The sequence below is a fragment of the Megascapheus bottae genome, chromosome X, assembly GCF_031878675.1.
Source record: "Megascapheus bottae isolate mThoBot1 chromosome X, mThoBot2.hap1, whole genome shotgun sequence".
NCBI lineage: Eukaryota > Metazoa > Chordata > Mammalia > Rodentia > Geomyidae > Megascapheus > Megascapheus bottae.
In genome coordinates this window covers 24,074,624-24,102,046 of record NC_143547.1, presented here as the reverse complement: position 1 = coordinate 24,102,046, position 27,423 = coordinate 24,074,624, and the positions used below count along the sequence as shown (strand labels likewise).

General features: G+C 36.9%; 1 protein-coding gene across 12 annotated transcripts in view; it reads left to right on the top strand.

Moving 5' to 3' along the window:
- Positions 1–27,423, top strand: part of Cask (calcium/calmodulin dependent serine protein kinase) — a 348,085-nt gene that overhangs the window by 117,564 nt on the left and 203,098 nt on the right. For all 12 annotated transcript variants that reach the window (XM_090326444.1, XM_090326441.1, XM_090326450.1 and 9 more), the window contains exon 3: positions 21,397–21,502. In XM_090326444.1, coding sequence (XP_090182570.1) covers positions 21,397–21,502 — 106 coding nt within the window. The remainder of the gene's footprint in view (positions 1–21,396; positions 21,503–27,423) is intronic.

Sequence of the window (27,423 nt, the reverse complement as noted above, 5' to 3'; positions counted from 1 at the left end):
CTGTTTGTTGCTTCCTCCATTAGTCCACAAGTAGTGTAGTATTTTGTACTTCATTGAGTTTCCATACTTAGTTAAGATTTCTCTTTAGCACTAAAGAAGGACTTTCCTGTGTCTGATTAGAACTCCAATATTTCCACTCTGTTTCTCAACCTCATGGCATTTGAAGCCATACTTGTACACATTCTTATTAAAGATTCATAGTGTTCTTAGTACTGATTTTTGGAGGCTTTTTCCTATGCCTAGCTTCCTTCTTTGTGGTACTATATTCAGAATTATTCCTTCTGCCTTATCTTTCTTAAATTATGATCTCTTGTCTCCTCTACCCAGTCACAGTGTCACACTCTGCTTTGTTTCCCAATCCTGTGTTGGGAAGTAGTAATAGACTTTGCCTGGACTGATCTTCCATATTTCCCTGAATAGAAATACAGATGTGAGCCACTGGCAGTTAGCTTCTTAACATGGTTTTTAATGTAATTGCAAAGAATTTTAACTCTAATGAATGTACCGGGAAGGGATAGACTATTATAGAACTTTGTCAAATGTAATAGTAGAGCTTATCTCGTTTCTATTGATGCTCATATTAGAAGATAATTGCTGTATTTCCAATGTGGTTAAAAATAAAAGGTTTTGAGGGTGAAATACAAGGATGGAGTTTATCGGTAATGAGAATTAATAATACACAAATATACCAATAAGCCAGATATCAGTGGATCATGTCTATAATCCTAGCTACTCAGGAGTCTAACATCTGAGGACCAGCGTTCAAAGCCAGCGTAGGCAGGAAAGTCCATGAAACTTTTATCTCTAACTACCAAAAAGCCAGAAATGGCACTGTAACTCAAGTAGTAGAGCACTAGCCTGAACACAAAGTGCAGGGACAGTGCCCAGGTCCAGTTCAAGCCCCAGGACTAATGTGTGTGTGTGTGTGTGTGTGTGCGTGCACACACACACACACACACACACACACACACACAGATGCACACACACACACACACAAATAAATAAATTTGAACATCAGGTAGCATTTATTTAGCATTTAGGTGGTATGAGATGCCTTGCCACAAGGTATCATTAGTTCCCATTACAAATCTATTGTGTAGATGCCATATTATACCTGCTTTACAAGTTGAAGGAACTGAATGAAGTTAACAGAGATTCATCAATCAAGCAAATGTCAGAGCCCAGGTTCAAACCCAATATTATCGCCCTGTTCACCGTCATCATCTTGCAGTGCTGCCTTTGAAGTGCATGGGCAGCTGTGGCAATTAAGGGATCACCTTCAGAATTTGGGAGTCTGGGAATGTAAGGCTTTGAAGCTGTTACCAGGTTTTGCAAATCAGTCTTTCTTGAATCACATTTTTACAATACTTTATACTTCAAAATGCATCATTTAAATGACAATTATTGGCAGATTCTGATGGCATCTTCTGTGTGCATGTGCTTGGAAATATAATGTGTATGTGTCTCTATATGTATATGCATACTGAAATATGTTGGTCATGTAATATAAAAGACCTAGTAATTTTTACAGTCTGAAATTATTTCAAAGCAAAAAGATTATATGTAAAAAAAAACTAACAACTCTGTGGAAAGTGACCTATGTAACTTGTGGGAAGTGATGGGAGTGATATTGTGAAAAAAAATGTTCTCATTAACTGACTTGTGGATGGTAACCTCTCTGTACAACACCTTAATAACAACAGTAAAATTATATGTATTTTTAAAAAGTTACTTAGACTATTTGTGGTTTTGCCATTGACTTACTATGCTATTGGGTTTTACTTTGGGTTTTACTTTTATTTTGATTTCTATTTCTATGTTCTTGCCAGTCATAGACTTGAACTCAGGGCCTGATCACTGTTCTTGGACTTTCTCAAGGCTAGAGCTCTACCACTTGAGCCTCAGCACCACTTCTGGCATTTTTCTATATATGTAGTACCGAGGAATCAAACCCAAGTCTTTGTGCCTGCTAGGCAAGCACTCTACCACTAGGCCAAACTCCCAGCCCAGTTTTTATATTTTTAATTTAACTTTTTAATATAATTATATGAAATATTTACATGTTTTTAAAAGCAAGCTATAAAACTAATACATTCTTCTTTTCTCCCTCCTCTATAAGTCATTATTTTCATTACCTTTCATTTAGTCATTTTCTTTAAAGTTATAAATATGTATCATAAATACTACATGTATGGATGAATGTACATGTACATACACATAATTATTTCTTGCTTTCTTGAATAAAAATGGCATATTCCACATACTATTGTTAGTCTCCTTTTTTAACTAAGTAATATTATTCTAGCATTCATGTCATAACAGGATATTTAGATTATTCTTACTCCACTTATAGCTCAAAGACATTCCATTGGATTTACTTTCTTCAAAATCTCACTGGATAAACATGTATTGTCTGCTATGTATGCCATCTGTTAAGTGTAGTACATGGTGTTGTGTTGTGCACAGATGAATGCAGTCTTCACTCACAGGAAACCTGTTCTTTAAAAATACTCAGAAAATATACACTCCTCCAATATATAGTAACTGATCCACTAATATTTATTTCTATCCTTAACTCTCTCCTATTTATAGAACACTGAGTAGAAAGTTTTTGCTCTGTATTTTTCTACTGTTTAATGTCATTTCAAAAATATCTGTAAGCCTACCAGTGAACGCATCCCAATGCCTAAAATATACAGATGTCTACCAAGACATGTGAAAGGGTATCAATGTATGTGAATTAATGCACCTTCTATCTGACAAATATCATGTAACCCTTTTATTAATTACAATAAAAATTATAAAAAAAGATATAAGACAGAAGTATATTAATGGATGTATACTATTTTAATTATTGACTATTCATTTTAGTCCTTACTAATTTCATTCCCTTTTGGAAATTCAGTACCCCTTCTTTTCCTTACATTACCATATTCTTTGTAGCAGTTCCTATGTGTACCCCCCTCACTTCTTTGAACTCTTTTGGGGGACAGACCACTGAAAAAGGGGCTGAACTTTTTCATTGAAGGTTTATATAGTAGGCCTGCAGTTGTGAAAGTCTGCTTTATGAAAGCCTGTGATACTTAGAATCTTCTGAGTGGACATAACCCTTTCTATTTCTATTTCAGCTTCTTTCTTTATTCTACCTCAGGATTTAGAGTCTGACTTGGCAACTTTGACTTCGGTAGCTCTCTGTAAAGTAATCTTGGTCACACCTTTGGTTTTCCTTTGCATATTTTTCCACTGATGGGCCCAGAATCTATTCATGGCATTGTTTTTTCTACCCTTGACTCTCCTGTTCTGGACTTACTTAATTGCTCTTGATCTATACATTTGAGGCCTTCTTCCTCTCCTTTCTCCCACTTGCCCTCTTGGTTTCTTAATCTCTTATTTGCTCATTATATGTGTGTTACTCAACAGTAACCTCTGTCTATTAATACACAAGTATATAAAGCTAGAAAATGTCTGTCTACTTTTGGGGAAAGAAGCTTTGAAAGGTCTGCATATGCTTCCTCATACACTGTAGAATGTAGCAAGGTTAAATGGCTGAAAGCAGGGATGGAGCCCAGTTCAAGGCACTCATTGCATAAATGTAGAGTTAGTAACCCAGCACCTATCCTACTACTTAAAACATTTCCCATAAGGAGTGCCTCTGAGAAAAAAAATACTATGTAAGAAGTAGCCTCATATAAACCTTTTTTTTTAATTCAGAAAATTGATTCCATTTACACGAAGTCAGCATTTTCTCTCAGCAGGCATTGCAACTAATGACATTAATGAGACCTGTGCCATATTTTAAAAAAAAGAGCAAGAGAATAAAAGTGGATAAAATTGAGAATTTCTAAAGGAAATTATTTCTAGTGGTCTCTGTGAACATTGTAATTAACGAGGAAATAAAACAAGAAAAAAAGGTCATTTTCATTGTGTTTTTTTAATACTCCATTAACAGTGGATCAAACTCTATATGAACTGGAACAGTATAAAATAAGTGCTTATGCGCAAGTGGGAGAACCATCTATCCTCAATGCAGGGGCTTGGATTTATTTCAGATTGTCAGAGGTGTGAGTGAGTATTGCTACCATTTACATAATGATTTTTAAATGGCTTATATTTTAACAAAAGTATTTTTAATATTATACAGGAGAACAAACGCTAAATCAACTAATAAAATTTAAACAGTAAATAAAACAGCTAGAAATTGCTTGTTCTTGTTGGTGGCAATATGCTTTTGCAGCTCCAGCATATTACATTGGCTTTGTTGCCCCTAACAAGGAGCTTTGTCATTTTAGCATGTAAGGAACTGTTCCCTTAAAAAGCAAAAAGAGCTATATAACCAGTAAACTCCTAACAAACCCAGCTTATTAAACATGCTAGTGCCGTTTTAGTAAGTTTGATGGGAAAGATGCAGTTTTTAGTTCATAGCTGTGTTTTCCTTTCCTGTCTCTTACGCATTAAGTGATTTTGTCCTATGATGTGATGGGGGGAGGGAGAGACAGAGACAGAGAGAAAGAGAGAGAGAGAGGGAGAGAGAAGGGGGGAGAGAGGGAGATTAGCAAATGGTAGCACCTGTGTAAGAAAATGTTTGAACTTAACTTTACAAATTCCAGAACACAGTATGCCATAGTGAATTGGTGGGAGAATGCAACCAACTGAGTATTATGCCTTCCTTTTCTTTAACCATTATAAGTATATGGGTTTTGATGGAGTAATGGTCTGTACAAGTTTTTCATACATTTGAGTTTTACCTTAAGTACTATAAGACTATAGTATGGCTTTATTTCTGTTTTCTTTTTTGTTGTGCTGTACAGTATTAGATGGAGATGGAACCCAGGGCCTCATACATGCTAAGCAAGTGCTCTACCACTGAGCTAAACCCCTAGCCCAGGATAAGCTTTTTAAAGGTCAAATCATGTGCAAATAAAAAAGTAGTTTCTGTCCTGATTCATTTCAACCTCACCAGTCTCTTATCTAAGGCAACCAACATTCAGCATTTTGGACTATTTCTTTTGTATCTATGTTTCTCTTATTATTTCCTGGTTTTATAGTTTTAAATGTCAGTTGCTACTTGATTGCTCCAAAAGATACAGCACTTTTACATTATCTCTCTCCTTTTCCTCCCCCATTTATATTATTCATCCTTGAGCCATTGTGTTAATCTGATTGTATTTCTTGTATAATTTATTGTGATACCTGGAGTAAATAGTTGACTTAGTCCTCTGATCTGTTTAGATTTTTTTTCTTTTTTTATTGTAATTAGTAAAAGGGTTACATGATATATGCCAGATAGAAGGTGCATTAATTCACATACATTGATACCCTTTCACATGTCTTGGTACCCGTTTCCCTCCCCCCCCACACCCCCCACCCGTCTTGGTTTTCCCCCCTTCCCTATCAAATTTCAAATATCCAAATACAAATAAATTCAATATATCAGATAACAAAGTGAGATACTATACCAATATGAGATAATCAAGGGACAGCAAAGGAGATGAGAGACAACATAGTACATTAAGGACAACAAGCATTCATTATATGGCTTTTGTTTCAATATCCTGGAGGTCCTTTCAGTTAGCTTCACATTATATGTCCTTATGTATCAAGATTTTGCTCTATTGCAAATCTCTGCTAGTAGAGCCCAAGGTTTCTACTGATTATGACGAATGAGGAAACCATTGAGCCTAAGTTCCTTTGAGTCTGGCTTGCTTCACTTAATATGATTTTTTCTAAGTCTTTCCATTTCAAGCTCCCCTTCTGAGAACCAAAAAAAATCTAAACATTTGTTTAGATTTTTTTTAATGGTGCTGGAGTTTGAACTCAGGGTCTCATGCTTGATAGGCTGACATTCTACCACTTGAGCCATACCTCTAGCCTGATTGTTGTTTTTTTAATGACTTATTGCTATATTACCCCTGCTATCACATTGAACCATATCATTTCACTTAGTACATGCAACCCCCCTTGGTAATTGATCACATTTATTGTTTTTCTTGACAACACAGGTCTCCAATCCTGTGAGTTCTTCATCCATCTACTTCATTTTATAGCAGTTGCTACATCTTTGTCTACTGAGACCTCATAAGAGCAATTCTCTGTCTTTCATTTGCACTGATGTCTCCATTTCCTAGGTTTTCTGCATTTTTTGTCTTTCATTTTTATTTTTTCCTTCTTTTCTTTTTCTCAATTGTGGGGCTTGAACTCAGAGACTAGGCACTGTCCCCGAGCCTCTTTGTGCTAGCATTCTTATCACTTGAGCCACACTGCCACTTCCTCATTTTTATTACTAAGTATGCCCTCTAATAACTTCCTGAGGGGAAATATGCACTTTTTGCCATATCTGAAAATGTCCTTATTCTTCATTAAAATAGTTGATCTGGATATAGAACTTTAGGTCAGAAGTAATTTATCAGAATTTTTCAAAAGTATAACATGACTAAAATATGTTTGGCTTCACATCATACTTATCATCTATGTGACATGAGTAGATCACAAACCTCTCTGTGCCTGCTCCTCATCTAGAAATCAGGCATAACATGTTAACTCTTCAATTATTAAGATAAAAGTAATAAAATGTATAAGACAACAGTGGCTCATGTCTGTTATTTTAACTACTCAGGAGTCTGAGATCTGAGGATCAAAATTCAAAGCCAGCCTGAACACAAAAGTCCATGAGATTCTTATCTCCAGTTAACCACCAAAAAGCCAGAAGTGGAATTGTGAGTCTACTAGTAGAGTGGTAGCCTTGAGCTAAAAAAAATAAAAAGTTCAGGAACAGTACCCAAGCTCTATAATTCAAGCCCCAGAAATGGCACACACATACAAAAAGAGTAATACCTGCCCTGTTCTATCTCTCTCTTTTTAAAGCTTCAATAATATTCTCTTTATTCCAGTATCCTGAAATTTCTCAAAGATGTCCTTTACTGTAGGCCTCTTTAAAAGTCATTATGATAGATAGGCACTTAAAATCCTATTAATATAGACAGTTATTTTTCAATGACTTTTCTCATTCTTGAATAACTTTCCAGCCTCCAACTTTCTTATTCTTTCTTTTTAGTTGCTGTTATTTAAATAATAAGAACCTTTCCATTATTGGTATTATAAAGTTTCATATTCTTGTCTCATTGGTTTCATATCATTCTTAATTATTATGTTAGTCTGTGTTTGCTTCTATGTCAAAAAAAATCTCTCTGAACAGTGCAATGTAAAGAAAGGAAAATGTATTTCAGCTCAATCTTTCAGCTGTTTCAGACCATCATGATAGAGATGATGTGGCCGAATAGAATGGCCTGCATCACCAAGGTCAAAAAGTAGAGAGAGCTGTGCGGGTGTGTTGGCTCACGCTTGTAATCCTAGCTATCAGGAGGCTGAGATCTGAGGATCAAGGTTCAAAGCTAGCCCTGGCACAAAAGGACCTGAGACTCTTATCTCCAATTATCCTCTAGAAAAGGTAGTGGGGCTTGGCTCAAAGGTAGGGTGGTTGCCTTAAGCTGAAGAGGTCAGGGATAACACCCCGGCCCAGGGGTAGGGCAGCAGCCTTGAGCTGAAGAGCTCAGGGACAAGGCCCAGGCTGAGATCAAGCCCCATGATAAAAAAAAAAGCAAAGCAAGCTAGGAGGATGGCCTAGTGTAGCTGGGAGCATGGCCTAGTGGTAGAGTGCTTGCCTAGCATGCATGAAGTCCTGGGTTCAATTCCTTAGTACCACATGAACCGAAAAAGCCAGAAATGGTTCTATGGTTCGAGAGACAGAGCACTAGCCTTGAGCAGAAAGAGGCTCAGGGACAGCCTCCAGGCCCTGAGTTCAAGCCCTTGGACTGCAACAATAACAACAACAACAACAGAGATAAGGAAAGAGTATATTTGCAGACTTCCTTCTTTTTATTACATTTTATCTAAGCCCCTAGAATATAGGATGATACCCCAGAGTCAGAGCAGGGCTCTCTCTCTCACATACATACATATGTATATACACACTAATTAATCATATCTGAAAATGCCCTTACATATATCCAGGAGTGCGCCTTACTAATGTCTTAGATGCTTTTCAGTCCAATCAAGTTAGCAATCAAAATTAATCATCACAGTTCTATTCTTATCAACGACATACTAAAACATCTCTTGAAACTATAATATTCCACTCATGGTCCCTCAAAGGCTAATAATTTCCATATCATAATGCAAAATGTATTTAGTCCAGCTTAAGAGTCTCCAAAGTCTTTAAAGTTCCAACATCTTCAAAAAGTCCAAGTTCAAAGTCTCTTCTAAGACTCATGGCAAAACTGTGAATCTCTGTAAAATACAAAAGAAATTGTAACTGGGTTTCGGTGGCTCACACCTGTAATCCTAGCTACCCAGGAGGCTGAGATCTGAGGATCATGGTTTGAAGCCAAACTGGAGAGGAAAGTCCATGAGACTTATCCCCAATTAACCACCAAAATGCTGAAAATGGAGCTGCACCTCAAGTGGGAGCTGCGGCTCAAATGGTAGAGAGAGAAAAAAAATAACTAGGTCCTACATTCAAGCCCCAGGACTGACATAGAAAAAAAAAGAAGTTTCAGGGGCCAGGAGTGTGACCTAGAAGTATAAAGCTTGCCTAGCATGCATTAAGTCCTGGGTTCAATTCCTTAGTACCACATACACAGAAAAGGCCAGAAGTGGTACAGTGGCTCAAGTGGTAGAGTGCTAGCCTTAAAAAAAGCTCAAGGACAGTGCCCAGGCTCTGGATTCAAGCCCCAGGACTGGTAAAAAAAAAAAAAAGCTATATACGCCAAGAATACACTTTTCCATTTTAAAAAGAGAGGAATAGGAGAATAGCAAAGAAGAATGGGACAAAAACGCGACTGTAGTATTTACTGTCCATAATCATATCAGCATTCTGATTTGAAACCCCCCCTTCAGAATTACCCTCATTAAGTTCTTATTATAGCATTTAGGGTTCCTCTGGCTTACATCTCCAAATGTCTCCAAATTTTTCCCATAAATCACTTCCAAGGCTTTCTGAACCACATTTTAAGGTAGTCACAGCAACAGCCCCACTTCTTTGATATGACTGCTCTGTGTTAGTTTAGTATTCTCATTGCTGTAATTTAAAAAAACCTAAGCAAAACAACTTAAGGAAGATTTATTTTGGCTCACCATTTCAGAAGTTTCAAGCTTATCATGGCAGGAAGGTTTGGCAGATTAGAGCAGCTTCCATTATTGTAGTCAAGAAACAGAAAGAAAAGGTACTGAAGGTCCTTTCCCACTTAGTTAATCCTTTCTGAAAATTCCCTCATTGACACACCCAGAAGTATGCTTTACTAATCTCCTAGCTCTTCTGGGTCCAATCATGTTAATAATCTGTTAACCGTCATGTCTACATCAAAACAGTATTTGTAATTTTCTTTGCTTTTCTTGTCCAAGAAGTGGTTTCAATGGGGGAAAATTAAATTTCTTTGGGTTTGGCACTTTCTTTTTTGAGGCTTTCCTCTAATATCTGATGATCCATAGCTGTCCTTATTTAAAAATAGGCAAGTGTTAAATAGTTACCTAGGAAGTCTGTATACGTGGACAATTTTATCATAGGTGACCAGAAAAACTTTAGCCATTTTTCAAGAGCTCATGGGATGTCTAAGCCTGATTGCATGGTTCTAGCAGCCGCCTAGGGGAAGGAAACATGAGAATCATGTATTATGGTTAACACATGAACTTTCCAGTTAATCTTCCTATTTAAACATAGCACCTCAGTTTGACCTGAGCTTTGAGTCTAATGTTAAATGGAGGGGAGGAATAATTCACTTGGCTAAGGATCTCTAGTATCAAACTGGTCCTTGAAAAGTTCAGCCAATCCTCCTATTGCCTTCTTTGCCAGAACCATTTCCTTTATAATGCCTGGTACTTCCTAATTCTAGATATTCCTTGGGAATGTTTTGATAAGTCTATCAGCTAACTTCTTCCTGGCTTGCCTGGTTGCAAGCTTGGTAGGTTCTACAAAAAGCAGCTGTCAAGTGAGGATTAGATGTACAAGAAATATATTGGAAAACTATATGAAGGTAAAAATAAGAATAAATGGGTAAAGAGATCTAGGAGGCTGAAAAAAATCATTGGCAGGCTATGCAGGTCTGACTTCTTTAAAAGAGAAAGGGAAGAAATAACAGAAGATTGGATTGGCAAATTCTTAGATTAAGGTGCCATTTCCAGTGTGTTTTAACCTCCTGTTGGATATTCTTAAGCCAACAGTTGCAATCAGAGTCCTATATCTGACAGGGATGAACCTGCTTTACTATTACTGATGTTCTTAATCACTAATTGATTGTAGCTTGTAATAAGCAAGTTATTGATAGCAATGCAGTAATGGATTCATAGTGCTGCACCTGGGGTTGTACACAGATTGAAACTCCACCACGGTAGATTTTGTTTAACTGTCCCAACATATTTCTGCCTCCTATCTCATTCTCTTAATCTATATAGAATTGTGCTTTTTAAAATGTCTTTACTGAAACATTAGACTTCAAGACATAGCAGAGAAGTGCATACATTTAGCTTACTGTGTTAAAGTGGAGATACTGGCTCACGTACTCATATAATTTAAGTATGATTCCCTGAACCAAATGTCATATATACCAAAATTATATGGACCTCTAATTATACTTTCTTAGGGTTTTCCTATATTATAATCCCATCTTGCTACATAACTATCCTCATTAGGATCTTTCTGGAAGTAGCAAATGCCAATAATAAAGATATAAATAAGATTAGCTGGGTTCTGGTGGATCATACCTGTAATCTTATGTACTCAGGAAGCTGAGATCTGAGGATTGTGGTCTGAAGGAAGCCTAGGCAGGAAAGTGCATAGGACTCTTATCTCCAATTAACCACCAAAGCTGTAAGTCGAGCTGTGGCTTAAATATTTAGCACTAGCCTTAGAGTTCAGGGACAGTGTCTAGGCCTTGGGTTCAAGCCCCTGGACCACTGGGCGCAAGTGTATGTTCCCTCCTCACTCCCCAAACAAGATAAAAACAGGCCAGTTCACTGTGGTTTTCATACAGGAACACAATGAAAGTTCCATTTATTAAAAGTAGGAACTTTGTGTGTGTTATGGGGGAATATATAGTGTAAACTGATGCCCCCCCCAGGCTCTCTTGTCAATTGTATGTATCTGCCAATTTTCAGAGCTGCTGAATATACTTGGAATAGTTCTTCTGTCTGAGGAAGTTGAGGGGGATGGGGGCTGCCACTCAGCTGCTAAGTTCATCTCTGTAGTCCTCTTGTGACTCAGAGCTGTATGGAAAATGGAGGCTGTACCAGCTTCCTTACCTGAATGTTCTGTAATTAGCTGGAGTTGAGGGTAGGGAATAATTATAATTGCTGTTGGCTTCTCTTGTCTGTGCATTTGAGGCCTTCCATAGCACAGACCTACAAAATAAAATCTGCTAATGTTCAACTGCTGCCAAATCCACCTGAATAGCTCCTCTTTATCAAGGAGTTGATTTGTCATTCAGCTACTGAGGCCCATAGAAGAGTTCTCTCTGCAAGGCAAAATTGGGGTGTGCACCCTGTACACAGTCTCTCCATTGCTATAGTTTCCCATTGTTATTTTAATCAAATTTCTATAGCTTTTTATTGAATATATGCTTCTAGTTTGTGGTAAGCCTGTTGCAGTCTCCAAAACTTGTTTTTGTCTGTGGTAGGGCTTGAACTCAGGGCCTGGGCACTGTCCCTGAGCTTTTTTGTTCAAGGCTAACACTCTACCACTTTGAGCCACAGTACCACTTCCAGCTTTCTGGTGATTAATTGGACATAAGAGTCTCAAAGACTTTCCTGCCTGGGCTGCTTTGAACCAAGATCCTAGTAGCCTCTTGAGTAGCGAGGATTAGAGGCATAAACAACCAACACCTGGAGTCAAGCTTTTAAGTAATCATGTTTTTCCATTTTGAGCTGCTAAATAGTCACCCTTCTATGGCTGTGTGTTTCACATCTGAAAATTTACCCAACAGGGTATGGGTTGAAAATATTTGAGGAAAAAGTTGCCTACACTGTACATGTACAGACCATTTAGTTTGTCATTATCCCATAAACTATATAGTATAACAACCATTTATACTGTGTGTGCATTGTATTGGGCATTATAAGTAATGTAGGGATGATTTAAGATATATATCACGTGTAAATACTACTCTGTTTTAGATAATTTTAGATAAGGAGTTTGCCCCATCTACAGATTTTGGTGTCTGGTCTAGGGGTTCTAGATCAGTCTCCCTCCAGTATCATAGGAGCACTTTGTCTCTCCCAGAGAGGTGCTTCACTAAGTTCCTTGAATAGCCAGAGCCCTGCTTAATAATTTTGTTTTAATGATTCTGAGTCTTAATAGAAAGCTATATTTTCAAAAATATAATTGAGTGGCTTGAAGATACCAATTTTTAAATATTATTACTGTTTTGTTACTGAAATTTACTCTGATCTTTTGAATTTACTATTTATGTTTTACTATTGAATTTACTATTATGTTTTTGAGAAATAACAAAGAAATGGCTAGCCTATAAGGTTCATCTTGAGAATTGAGCAGGCGCATATCTAAGAAGTAGTGTAGCTGAGAATTCAAAGCATAAATGTTAGGGCCAGACTGCTTGGGTTGAAATGCTTGCTCAAAAGCTTGTTTGTTCTATGAGTGGATTACTTTACTGTTGTGCTTCAGCTGTTCCATATGTAACATGAAAATTGTCTGCTTCTTCGGATTGCCCTGTGTGTTGAATTGGTCAGATAGAGCCCGGCATACACTTATTAAATGTTAGATGATAGTTGTTGTTAGACATGTTAAAAGCAAATAATCTTGTCTGTGTATTACATTATTTAGATATGTTTCTAGCCATTGATGTTAGTGATAGTTTACTTACTAACTAGCTATAACATGATCTTTAGTTCCCTCTAGTGGAAGAAAATCAGATGTGCCCTTTTCATAAACCTTGTTCTTTTGGAATTGTAATAATTTAGCACCCTCCCCCCCGCCATTACAGCTAAATAGGCAGCCAAAGACAGGATCACCATATGCTTGTGTATGTATTCAAGAAACTATTTAGATTTTTATGAAATTTTTAATCTCAGTATCTAAACTATACAGTGGCATACAAATATTGGGCATGCATATTTTTTGTTTAAAGCGTTCACTTGCCTTAAAGATTCAGTACCTTGAAGTTTTGAAATCATAGTAACAAAATATACAGGGTAATATCTCATACTCCAGTATTCTATTTAGATGACATTTCTTAGCCATTCTGAGAGGTGTAATGAGTGTGTCTATAGCAATGACAGTAGATTGCCTCAAAGTTTGGCTACTTGCAACATCCTTTTCCACATAGATTATGAGGAGGCAGAAGGATTGCTGCATTAGGAATTTAAAAACTGGGACTACCTCACAGTTTGGCTGTAAATTAGCCATGTGACTTTGGACATGTCACCTCCCTACATATGACCTTATTTTCCATGTGAGTAAAAGATGAATATAGAGAAGTGAGTGTATGATGATGGCTGCCTTACTCTCAGGTCTTTTTCAAAACTTCGCTGAGCGGCAGACATCATGTAATAAAGGTAATGTTTGAATGAGTCCTGTGTTCTTTGAAAATCACCAGTAGTAGAAAGTTGGTAGATGCTGAGTTTACAAGGCAGGTATGACCAGTAACTGTTGCCAGGTTTCAAGAAGGTATGTCTACATCACCTGGGGAGTCTGTTAAGGAAGGTATGAGACCAAATGTGAATAGAATTTTGATGAATAAATGGGGCTGATCAGGCAAAGATGAAAGCTCTTGGAGTATCAAATCCAGCAACTCTGTAAGAATAGGTTTGGAGATGCTAAAGGAAGAAACAGCTGGAAAACAATGTAGACATGTAGGAATCAAAAAAGGGGAGACCCTAAACTAAATTGTAGTTCCAATTATACTGTGAAATAAGTCTGTGGTCTCCGATCATGGTTGTTGGACTTGAAATGATTTTTACAGGGCTTCAAAGCAATACTAAGGGATTACAATATTTGCTATGTGGACTATAATACAGTGAAGGGTTTTGGAGTATATAACATGTGTTTTAGAGTTCAATTATGGTAACATTTTAATAAAGAAAATAAGAAACTGGAGGCAAAGGATCCCATTAGATCTTCACTGTGATTTAGACAGGATGTAATGAAGGCTGAAAGTTGAATAACAGTACAAGGAAAAAAAGTTTTGACAGGTGTTGAAGATAGAATGGACAGATTTCGACAACTTCAATGGTGAATGGAAAAGCACTAGTTGGTATAAAGATGGCTACAAGGGTTATCTGGAAGAATAACAATGTCAGTACTCCATAGGGCAAACACTTGTAATTCTGCAGATTCTGCTTCACATTATATTAAACCAGGGTACTTCTTAACAGAAACCTCATCTTTATCTCTTCTCTCCCAAATATTCCTAAGGTCAAATTCACTTCTGTATGAGCTACATTATATGCTTTCCAAAATAAGTCATATTTGAAAGCCTGCAAGGGCTAGGCATGGTGGCTCACACATCCAGTTCAAGATATATAGAGTAGTAACAATATGTAAAAGATCAAAGAAATAATGAGTTTGCCTTTAATCTGAAGGCTGGTGTAGGCCTGTCCAGGCTTGTGGTATCACTAATTGAGAAGGTCAACCTACCTGATTTATAGACAGATAGCTTAAAAAGCCAATCTGACCTGTATCATTGCCAAAAGTATTGAGGATTTTTAGTCTCCAAATTGGTTATTAGATAAAGGTGGTATTACACACAAAAAATATGACTTTGCTACTGTGATTTTTTTCAGGGTTCTGCTTGGATCTCTTTCTTAAAACATATGGTCATTAATTTCAGTACAGCAAGAAAAAAATATTGAGTCAGTAATGTCTTTTGTTTACTCATTTTGTTATTAATATTTATTCTAATGAACACATTAATACTGGACATTCAAATATTCATTGGATTTGGAGCCTTGGCCAACTCTTAGTGAATTTTAACTATTGATTTTCTAATACAACCTAGAAATTGTTTAGAAATTTAATGAGAATGCTTTAACATTTTGTCAGAAAAATATCAATATATAGTATGGAAATAAATTACAAATATGTGAGTTATAAAATAAATCAAGACATAAAGCTGGGCATGATGGATATGCCTAAAGTCTCAGCTATTTCTAGAAACTGACATAGTCAGACCACAAGTTCAAGGCCATCCTGGGCAAAAGTTAGGGGGAGTCAAACTAAAAATACAAACAGAAGGACAAGGGACATCATACAAATGGTAGATTGCTTGCCTACAGTGGGGGAGGCTCAATCCTCAGTACCCCTAAAAATGATAAGTATGTCATTTTTAGTCATCACTAGTGGCATTACCCTAAAATAACATGTCAGTCACATCAGTGTTACCACTTTTGCGCTGCTATACATTTGGGTCTATGAACGTGCATAAACTACACAGTCCAGGAGCCATTGTGCTGTGATTCAGAGTGTTAGACTTTTATTACTAGTTCTTCTCCCTCCAGTTACTAGTTGTGTGATTTTTTCAGCATCTTATTTATAACAATAAGCCCACGGCCTCAATTCCTTCCTCTGTAAAATAAACAGCACATGTCTCACAGAGTGATTGCATTCATTAAATAAGCCCTTATAATAAAGGGCAAATGTTACACACTAAAATCTCAAATGTTGCATTGCAAGGTCTAGTAACAAAAATAAAAAATGTCTTTCAGTAGTTTGGGAGGCATACAGGAATTGCATAATGGATGTTAGCCATTCTTTGTTTTCTTTAGGGGGGAGTATATTAAGTTAAATTAATTTAAAACTACATAATAAATGGGAGATTTAGATTAATAATAGTGAAATATTAGTACAGCTTTCATTATGAATTGATAGGTTGGAGTTATTAAAAGAAGCTGTAGAATTCCCTTTTGTGGAAATGCTTTGGGAAAAAACATATAATTATGTTTAGACTTTTTTAATTGAGTGAATTTGCAAATACCTGTGTAAGAATGACACAGGTAGAAATTGTAGCTCAGTAGTGGCCTGGCACATATGAAGCCCTAAGTTTGATCCTTAGCATCACAAAAAAAATTGTAAAATAACTCACAGTCTGGAAGGGAAATAAAACTAAGTCATTTAGAGCTTCACCATTTTAGCATGATAGCTTGATGATCCCATGTTCATCTCAATAGATGTGAAAAAGCCTTTTGACAGATTCAACATCCTTTCATAATAGCCTGAAGAAACTAGGACTGGAAGGAATATACCTGAACATAATAAAGGTTCTAATGACATACCTATTGCTAACATTGTACTAAATGGAGAAATTTTAAAATCATTTCCCCTAAAGTAAGGAACAAGATAAGTGAGCATCCACTTTTGCCATTCCTACTAAATATAGTACTGGAATTCCTAGCCAGATGAATAATGCCAAAGAAAGACATCAAAGGAGAAGTGGAACTGTGGCTAGAGCACTAAACTTGAGCACAAAAGCTCAGGGATAGCACCAGGCCCTGAGTTCAAGCCCTAGGACTGAGAAAGAAAAGAAACAAAAGGGATACAGATAGAGAAGAAAGAGGTCAATTATCCCTATTTGTAGATGTGATTCTATACTTTAAAATGCTAGAGCTTTCAACAAAACAACTCCAAAATCTGCAATGTAGCAGCATATAAATTAACATCACAATAATCAAGTAACTTTCTATGTAACATCAGTAATCAAGACTGAGGAAAGAAATCAGAAAAACAATTCCATTTACAGAAGCCTCAAAATAAAAGCAGGAATAAACTTAACTAAAGAATTTGAAAGATTTCTTCAAGGAATACTACAAAACCTAAGAGGATGAAATTGAAGAAGACACCAGAAGTGGGAAAAGACCTCCTGTGCTCATGGATCAGCAGAATTAATATTGTGAAAATGGCTCTGCTATCAAAAGCAATCTACAGACTCAATGCAATTCCCATCAAAATCCCAATATCGTTCTTCACAGAAATAAAAATCAATTCTAAAATTCATAGGAAAGCACAAAAGACCCAGAGTAGCTAACATAATACTGAGCAAAAATGGCAATAAGGTGTATCACAACACCAGACTACAGGTGTAGTAAGTACTGAAAATGGTATGATAGAGGCACCAAAAAGAAAAAGAAAAGAAATCACAATGGAACAAAATAGAACCCCCACAGATACAGCCCAACAGATAGTATGCCGGAGGAAAAGAAGGAATCCTCACAGAGAATTAGTGGTCTTGAAATCAGTATGGATGTTTATTAAGAGCTAGAACTAGAGCTTCCTTTTTGACTCTGCTATACTCAAAAGATAGCGTAATGAAACTTACTGAATACTATTACACTATTAGGGGAAAAGCAAACAAGAGGGCTTAGGACATATTTGAACAAACCTATTCAAAGTACATTGTATGCATCTGTGGAATTATCACAATGAAACTTCCTTGTAAGTATGTTAATACATTTTTTTTTAGTCAGAGGGAATTTTAAGAACAAAAAACTTTGAATTTCCACGCATGCATTTCACAGCACAGTTGATGTAGAGAAGCTTTTGGTCCCAAATTATTGTTAGCTGTGTTTAAATCAGTTCATGATCTGCTGAGTAGTAGTTCTTTGTCTTTAATTTTACCAAAAATGAGTTTCTCCAAAAATCAAAGCAAAAGTGAATGTTCTTAAGTGATAAAGTGAAATTATAGATTTGTTGAAAAGTGGCATATCTTTAGTGGAAGTTTGGCAGTGTTGTGGGAAAAGTGAATTAAACATTGGCAGTATAGTGCTGAACTCTGGGCATCCTGATCATTCCTTTTTCCTTGATGATGTCTCTTTGGAACCCTATAATAAGAGTACTAAAGACACTCTTTGTGTGTGTGCATCTTTGATTCATGTTCACATTTTAAACAATCATTTGGGTTTAATATTCTTAGAATTCATCATTAGAGTGAACATATAATGTATTTGGGGTTTTTAAGTGTTTTTATTTGATCTATTTACATTATATATTAGTTATGAAAAGCAGTCATATGTCTTTTGCAACACTGTCCCTGTCACTTGAAATATATTTTTCTGTTGTCAGTTTTGTGCTCTTCAGTCAGTGTTCTGATTTTAGTCCCTGAAATGTCAAATCCAGTGACATTCAAATCACTTTAGTCTTTGAAGGCAGGGCCCCCAGAAATACTGCTTTTCTTTGAAGTGTGGGTATATGATGATTAGATCCAGGAGCTTGTTCACCCGTTTACCAAGCAGAAAGGCATGCCTCAATTGGAGAGGCCTTAAGGACATGCATCTGCACAGCAAGGTTTCAGTGTAACAGATACGTCACATAGCAAATGATGAGTGTGGAGATTGAAGTACATAGTGGTTACATGAAAGGCACAATACAGAAAATAAACTGAAAAGAGGAAAAGAAACCAGTTTTATTGTGACACACACTAAATGTTTACTTCGTGACTCTAGTGTCAGGGCTTTGAGTTAAAATACTTTTGATCAAAGCAGTTGAATGGAAAGAGAGTAACTAAGGTGAAAACAGACACTATGAAAGGCTGATTTCGAATAAAATGACTTCTAATAAAATGACAAGCTAGAGATACACATAAAAAAGGTGTAATAAAACTCGTAAGCTTTTCATAGAGACAGGAGGCAAAATATTCTGAAGGGAGAGACTGAACTGTGCAGGTATCTGATTGATGTTGCCTGTATCAGTCTGGCCCTCAAGCATACTCATGAAAAGCCTTCCTCATGGTCCAACTTCCTGCACAAAGCTTCATCCCCACCTTTCCTACAGGGCCTTCCCGACTGCTTTTGGTCATAGAGGCATTTTTTTTTGTGACTCTGATCTCTTCCTCTGCCGTGAGCACTGAGCCTTCAGCTCTCATTGGCTCTCCTTAGTCTCCTACCCCACATGCTGTGCTCTACATGGTCCTCTCACATCTGGATTCTCATTTGACTATTACCATTGCCCTTTGAAGCTAATTAGTAAACTCTGTAGGTATCATATCACCTGTTGCCATCCCCATTTCATTTTATTGTAGAGGTTAGAAATTGGCCTGTAAGTGATGGAGACAAAGACAAGATCACCACAGTTTTCTAACTCTGGATTCTGTAGGCTTCTCATCACTGCCACTTGAAGCTTTTGTATGGCTTTCTTTACAACCACAGTGAAAACAGACAAATAAGCTCAACCTTATTTGACCTTACTGTTTCTTTTCTACTGCTGGATTCTTCAACTATCATGTCAAATCCATGTAGTGTAGGTTAGTGACAGGTCTGAGGAATTTGGAATCAGCTGTGTGATCTCTAAGGTGTTTTCAAGCCTCAGTTTTCTCATCAGGATACTTACCAGATAGCAGCTGGGGTGTTAAATGACTATCTTGACTAGTTAGCCCAGTAATTATAATTTTGATTTTTATTTAAATGATTATCTCTTGCCTGATGATTTCCACACTCATCTCTCCACAAAACTTTGATCTAACTCAAAATGTACCTGACATTTTTTACATGAATTTTGCAGTCTATTCTCACTTTGAACCTTTCACCAACTGCATGTACCTTTAGTTCCTCCTTTCTCTTGATTTTCTTGATACTGTATTATCGATCCTCCTTTTCTGGTACTATCATATAGTTTGTTCCTTTTTGTGTATGCGCTCATCCTGGGCTTCAACTCAGTGGTCTGGGTGCTCCCCCTGAGCTTTTGTGCTCAAAGTTGGCACTCTACCACCTGAGCTACAACTCTTACTTTCAGCTTTCTTAATAGTTAATTGGAGACAGTCTCATAGACTTTCCTGACCAGACTTCAAACCACAATCCTCAAATCTCAGCCTGCTGAGTAGTTATAATTACAGGCATGCACAGTGAGTTTGCTCCATTTTTTCCCCTCATTGTACCCATAAGTAAGCAAATCTTCTAAGGTTCTATATGCAAACATTGCTCTTGTTGATGAGATTAAATTGAATTAATGAGTCAGAAAGGAGATCATGTTACCTATTTTGCTTCATGCCATCTGTTCTTAGCCTTACTTCTTGCCTACTTATTTTCCTTCTACTTTCAAACATAAAAATATCACATTGGATTTTATTCTCCAGGAAGCAGGTAAAGCCCCAGCATTGTTAGCACTGAAAAGATAAGCTTATGATTATCTTATGTCACATAAACAGTAAGTGATGCCCCAGCCCATACTATCTTAGTGACAGTGATGGTTACAATTTCAGTTCCTAAATAATATTATAGATTCTACAGTCTCTATTATCTGAATTCATTCTTCAAATTAACTCTGTAAAGTCAGTCGAATACTGAATTATCCAACAAATTTCATAGATAGTATTTTAAAAAATCTAGGCTAGAGTGGTACCTCAGCAGCAGAGTGCTTACCTTGTAAACACAAGGCCCTGGGTTCTGACCCTTGCCCCACAAACAAACAAATTCTGACCATAACTCTATACTAAAGCCTTTTGTGTTTAAACCACACTGGTTCTTGCTTCCCATTCCTTGTAACCTCTCTGATGTGTCTGTAAATACTAGGTATTAAGCTGAAGAATACGTATTTTTATATGAATTAGCACTAAGAAAAGGAGGTAAGCCAGGCGTAGTGGCTCACACACATAATCCTAGCTGCTCAGGAGGCTGAGATTTGAGGATCTTGATTCAAAGCCAACCTAAAGTCCTTGAGACTCTTATCTCCAATTAACCACCAGAAAACCGGATGTAGTGCTGTGGCTCAAGGGAGGATGGTAGTCTTGAGCTGAAGAGCTCAGGGACAGCACCAAGGCTGAGTTCAAGTCCCACAAGTGACCAAAAGACAAACAAACAAACAAACAAAAGAAAAGAAAAGAAAAGGAGGTAAAATGCAAAACAATAAATCAAGTTACTTATTAACAGGTGAAGTAAGAATTAAAAATATGGAGGCTGCAGTGTAATTATAAGTGTTTAGGCAAGATTCTTATTTGTACATTTATTTTACTTCTGTGCTAAGTATTTATTTGTATGACATTTATTTGTATTTCTTAGGAATAAAAAGTGACTCAGATTTAGCTCATGAAAAATATGGAACATTATACTGTCAATGTTTTGTTTTGTTTTTTAGAGTAAAAGGTTGGTGCCAGGAGTGTAGCCTAGTGTTAGAGTGTTTGCCTAGCATGCACGAAGCCCTGGGTTCGATTCCTTGGCACAGCATACACAGAAAAGGCCAGAAGTGGTGCTGTGATAGAGCACGTCTAGCCTTGAGAAAGTTCAAGGACAGTGACCAGGCCCTGAGTTCAAGCCCCAGGACTGGCAAAAATAAAAAAAAATATTAATGGGGGATTTCATCTCTTTAGTTAGAGAAGTGTTCATGTTGCCATAGATCACACCCATTCATTCATCATTCACTCGAACTGTCTTTTGTTCCTACCTAATGAAGTATGTTGTATGTTTGTTTTGCAGATCTAAAGCGGGAAGCCAGTATCTGTCATATGCTGAAACATCCACACATTGTAGAGTTATTGGAGACATATAGCTCAGATGGAATGCTTTACATGGTTTTTGAATTGTGAGTGTGTATTTATAATAATTTCTTAAGGGGTAAATTTCAAGCACTGCTGTTTTTAACTAATGCTAACAATTTTCTCTTAAACTTCAACAGTAGTTGTGAATTCATCTGTTTCACAGGAAGAAGCACTAGCTCAACTTAAGGTTCTCAATGGCCAAGGAAGATACCTTGGTATCAGGTACTCTTCCACTTTTGGTTAACTTCAGAGAAGGGACTCCAAAAGGAAATAGAGTCCATAGGGATACAGAGTTCCCAAACATGCAACTCTAGCCCGGAGAGTCTTATTGAAGATGAGGGGGATGTGAGTGGAGGCCTCCATGTAGTAAGTGTGCCTTGCAACACATAATGAGTAATAACAGACTTTCTTTTTCTATCATTACCATATTGGCATATGAGGGAAATTATGTAGCCAACAATGTGTCTTGATTTCAGTAAGCAACTTGACATGTTCCTCACAGAATTTTTTGAATAAGATGAAGAAAATGTAAACTAAGGACAGTACAAGTAAGCAATCCATTGCCAGCTGGATGATTGTCCAAGTAATTGTATAAAGCTTTATGGGGCAGCATCCTGCAGGGGTTTGCCTCTCATCTCTATTCTGTGTGAAATTAATCCATAATTTTGAGTAGGCAAATTAAATGGAGGGTATACTTGCTAAATACTCTAAAGTTAGCAAGGTATAGCTATTATCTACTGCTTCATAACAAACCACCCCAAAACTTCCTGACTTAGAATGATGCACATGTATGATCTCATTATCTGTGTACCAGGAATGTGAGTCCTTTGACTGTGTATGTCTCACAAGGTGATCATTGTGGTTTGACCAGAGACAGTCACCTTAAGGCCACCCTAGGGATAGATGTGATTCTGAGCTCACTTACATGATTTTCGGCAGTCTTCACTTTCTCTCAGCCTGTTTGGCCTATGGGCCTCAAGTCCTAAAGAACGGGTGGTCTGAAGCATCCTTTGTCACATGGGCCCTTCCGTAGAGGTCCATGCTACATCAGTGACCACTAGCTTCATCAGAGCAAGCAAGAAAGAGAAAGGGATGGAGGGAAAGCAAGAAGGAGAAGGCTCAAGAGAGAGTGCAAAACAGAAGTCATAGTCTTACAAATTATAACCTAATATCAGAAATTGTGCAGCATTGCTTCTCCTTATTAAATAGAAATGATTCAGTAAAGCTAGCTCAAATATGTGAGAGAGAAGCTGAATACCAAGAAGCAGGGATTCCTAGAAGGCATTTTGAAAATTACTCCCCTATAGGAGGTCAACTACACATTGGTTATGTGTATCAAAAATAAAGATTTATAAATTTGTAGAGAAGAAACTGAAACAAAGAAGGCAAACTTAGAATTATTTAATAGAGGCCCTTTCATTCAAATGTAGAAGTGCAAAATCAGTGAGAATAATGTAAATGTTGTAGTTAGTTGTTTATAACAACTTTTAAAAGCCTGGAAAAAAAAAGAGTTTGGCTATGTTCATTTAGAAGTAGATAGCATGCAAACAAAGCCATTCTGCCACTGGATACTTTACTACTCACTCACCTAGAGTGCTCATAGCAAGCAGGACACCAGAGTATTTACAGAAGGAGATTACCAAATGGGAAGGAGCCTGGAAATTTTACCACAGAGTCATAGCCTTTAAAACCTTAAAAGAATTTCAGAGTCAGGTGCTAGTGATTCATGCCGATAACCCTAGCTACTCAGGAGACTGAGATTTGAGGATCGCAGTTCAAAACCAGCTACAGCAAGACAGTCCATGAGACTCTTTATCTCCAATAAACTACTCACAAAAAGAATTTCCAAAATTATAGTTACCCATTTAACATATTTTAAGTTGCTATACAAAAAATTTTATGAGAATCATTTTCAGTGTCTTGACTATTGTTTAAGACACATTTCCTTCACACCAGTGGAGCTGCAGCTTTATCTCCTTTCCTTATGAGCATAGTCTGCCATGTGACCCAAATGGCAAAGAAAGTCCTCATTGTCAAATTGTTTTAGCCAAATCAGACTCACTTTCTATCCGAAGAAAATTTAACTTCATTTTTTCAAATAGCATTTAAGTGTAAATAGATATCCCAATGACACCCATCTTACTATTGATTTTAAATTCTAAACTAGATCAGGCTTTGGCATGAAAGGAGAACATCTTTCCTTCTCTCTCTTTGCTTTACTCTCACTGGGCGTCTCCTTCCCACAGCAACCACATTGTCCAACTGCCTTTAAAGCTAGAGAGGCTTTTCAGAACAGGGGAGTGATTGGTTTTTTGCAAAGGTTGATATGAGATGTGAAAGGAAAACTAGCAGATCACGGAAATATTTTTGGACAAATCAAGTCATAGCAATTATGTAGAAATTGATTTTCTTAAAATATCTAGTTCCTGTGTCCTCTGGAAAGATTTTTCAGACTCCCAGACATTCCTGTACCCAGGCTAAGACCTCTGGTGTGAAGAACTCTTGAAAAGACTAGAAGTATTATGCCTGTGAATATATTGGTTCCACCCACCCTCCCGGGCAGTTCTGGGATTTGTAAAAGAACTTTAAACTTGCTAGACAAGCTCTCAACTACTTGAATCATGGGTCTAGCCCTGTCACTTTTGTTGCTTTTCAACTAGGGTCTTACATTTTGCTTAGGCTGGACTGAACCATCATCCTATTTATGCTTCCTGTATAGCTGAGATGTTTGGTGCAAGTCACCAAGTCCAGCTTTTTATTGATAGATATAGGGTCTTATGAACTTTTTGCCTGGGCTGCCTTCAAACTACAACCCTCCTAACTTCTAATCACACCTGGCTTGTACTAGGTTGTTTTTTTTGTTGTTGTTGTTTTGTTTTGTTTTGTTTTGGGTTTTTTTTTTACGTCTGCCAATCCCCAGAGAAGTAGAGATTAGTTAATGTCTTCAATTATTTGAAAGATTATGATATATAAGATCACATTTTTACATTCACTGTAGCATTGCTGGCCATACATAGAACCAAAAAGTTGTAGATTTCACCTCTAGGTAAGGAGTCTTCTAATAATGCAATTTATCTCATGAATGAAGCTGGCTGTGTCACAGACTATGTAATTCCTCACTACGAACACTCACATGGGACTGGATTCATCCAGAGGTGCCAGAGATAAGGTATCATTTTTGGCTAGCAAGCATGTCTAACATCTCTTCCCATTTTAATATAATTTAATTATTTTCAAATCACTTTTCTGATTTAATTTTATTCTCTATTCAAGAAATGCATTTAAAGGGTATCAATGTATGGGAATTAATGCACCATCTATCTCGCAAATATCATGTAACTCTTCTATTAATTACAATAATAAATATATGAAAAAAAAGAAATGCATTTCTGTCCACATTTTTATTGTGAGAAAACTAAAAGCACATTTAACCATATGCTATATGGTAGTGAACACTGAAAACAAAGTTTTTAAATGTGCCTAAATTTTGCACATTTGCTCTTTGTATCAAAAAAGCCTAACTGAGAGTATAACAGAAGACTGTTTAATGTTATGGAGTCTGAGTTTTAGTTCCTTAGTATCTATGTGAATTTTTTTTTGCCAGTCCTGGGGCTTGAACTGAGGGCCTGAGCACTGTCCTTGGGCTTTCCTTAAAGCTAGCACTTTACCATTTGAGCCGCAGTACCACTTCCAGCTTTTGCTGTGTACATGGTACTGAGGAATGAAACCCAGGACTTTATGCATGCTAAGCAAACACTCTAACACTAAACCACACAACTAGCCTCTATGTAAAAATTTTATCCAATTTTGTTTGGTACAAACAAAATAATTCAGTGACTGTGCCTTGAGATGAGACTTCAATAAAGTTGGATATTTACCAATGGACTAATCCTAATTTTAACACAAACCATCAGAACTTTTTTCTACCTCTTATTTTGGAAATTTCAAATGGGTAGAGAGAATATTATAATGAATGTCAACATGGCAGGTAGTGAGTTTCAACAGTTATGAAAACATTTTGCTGTTCCTGTTCAAAATATTTCATCCCGTTTTCCCCTGAAGATTTCTAAAGTAGTGTCATAACAATTTACCTATAAACACTCTGACTTGTATTTCTAACACATTAGAAGTTGAAACTATTCAATCCCCACAAGTGGCAAAAATTATAAAAATAAAATAAAAATAAAAAAATAAGTTGAAAGTTAACTAAATCAATAATAATTCCTTGATCGCATGTCCCATTCAGTCGATATTTATTTTTTCCTGATTGGACATGAATCTTAAGGACAGGTTTCTAAATTTAGAATCATTTTAGGAGCTCTAGGGATCTGTAAGTAGATTATAAATTCACAGCTTAAATAAGTTATTTCTTAGAGCCAGGAGCAAAATAAATATATAAAACTGTTCTCTAGTATTATTGTTTTATAAATTCACCTTAGCAATTGCCTTTGCTCAGATTTCCTTTTTTTTTTTTTTGCATTCTCTCTTTGATCTCTTGGTTTCAAACCAGAAACATTTGAGTGCATCAAAGAGCAAAACTAATATATTTGTGTGTGGCTCCACCTACTGGCGAGGTGAGATATTTCTTCTATGTCTACAATGTGCACTAAGCTACTCCAGAAAGAGTTCCATGTTCCTAGTATGATCAATGATCAAGGGATCATTGGTCACATTATGAAAGATTTGGGTCCTTTCACAGTTTTCTAGCATTACACCAAGACAGAGTAGAGAAGAAAAAGGAAAGCAAATGAGATCAGCAAATTTAACTGTTCCTCCTTGGTTGTTTGGGACCATCCCTTATTTACATGGAGAGATGCTAGACAAAACAATATACTTACCTTATTAGCAAGCTTCTTGATGTGGTATCCATATCTGTCTTTTCCAGAGACTATGTATGTATAAACAACATTCCTATCTCTTTGTAAATGAAAGTAATTATAAATTATGGCCCAAACATGAAGCTTACATATTGGAAAATTCTGACTAGTTGATTGGTATCCACTTTATTACAAGCAGTTTATAAGTTGAGAGTGTTAATAAATACAGAAATTGACAGAACCATAAATTTAGAGCTAGAAAAGAGAAGACTAGTTGATTTCAAAATTTAGATTAGAAGGCCAGGTGGCAGTGGCTCACGCCTGTATTCCTAGCTACTCAGGGGGCTGAGATCTGGGGATCTTGGTTCAAAGCCAGCCCAGGCATTAAAGTCTGTGAAACTCTAATTAACCTCTAGAAAACCAGAAGTGGTGCTGTGGTTCAAGGGGTAGAGCTGAAGAGCTCAGGGACAGTGCCCAGTCCAGTTCCAGAGTTCAAGTCCCATGACCAACAAAGACAATTTTTTTAGATTAGAAAACCCTCAGGCGAATTTGTTAGACAAGCACATACCCAGGTCCCACTCTAGACATTCAATTTGAACAGATACGTGGTCCTATTGGGGTAGGCTTAGATAACTGAGCCTTTTTTATTCCAGTCCTGGGCTTGTGCTCGAGGCTAGAGCTCTACCACTTCAGTCTCAGCACCACTTCTGGCTTTTTTCTACATATGTGGTACTGAGGAATCGAACTCAGGTCTTCGTGCATGCTAGGCAAGCACTCCAATACTAGACCAAATTCCCGGCCCAAAAACTGAGCTTTAAAGTAGGTTAATCATTTCCCCCAACATCTGTAATAGTTTGTTAGACATCTCTATGAGTCCTTACTGTATCCCTTGCTTTGAGAGTAAACTTAAAGTTTTACATTTTTTTCCAAAATGTACTTTAAGCTACAGGTTCAATTTTCAGAGTTGTATTACTCCCACTCTCTTGAATTAATTTTTTTTCTAAATAACACATTCAAGCTTGTCTTTAGTAGTGTCTGTTACTTGAAGTTAAGCTGTAAATCCTAAATTGGCTGGCTAAGGAATTTTAATTACCTTATTATAGTGTGATTACATATACCACAGGGAGACTTTTATAGTAATTAGCTGT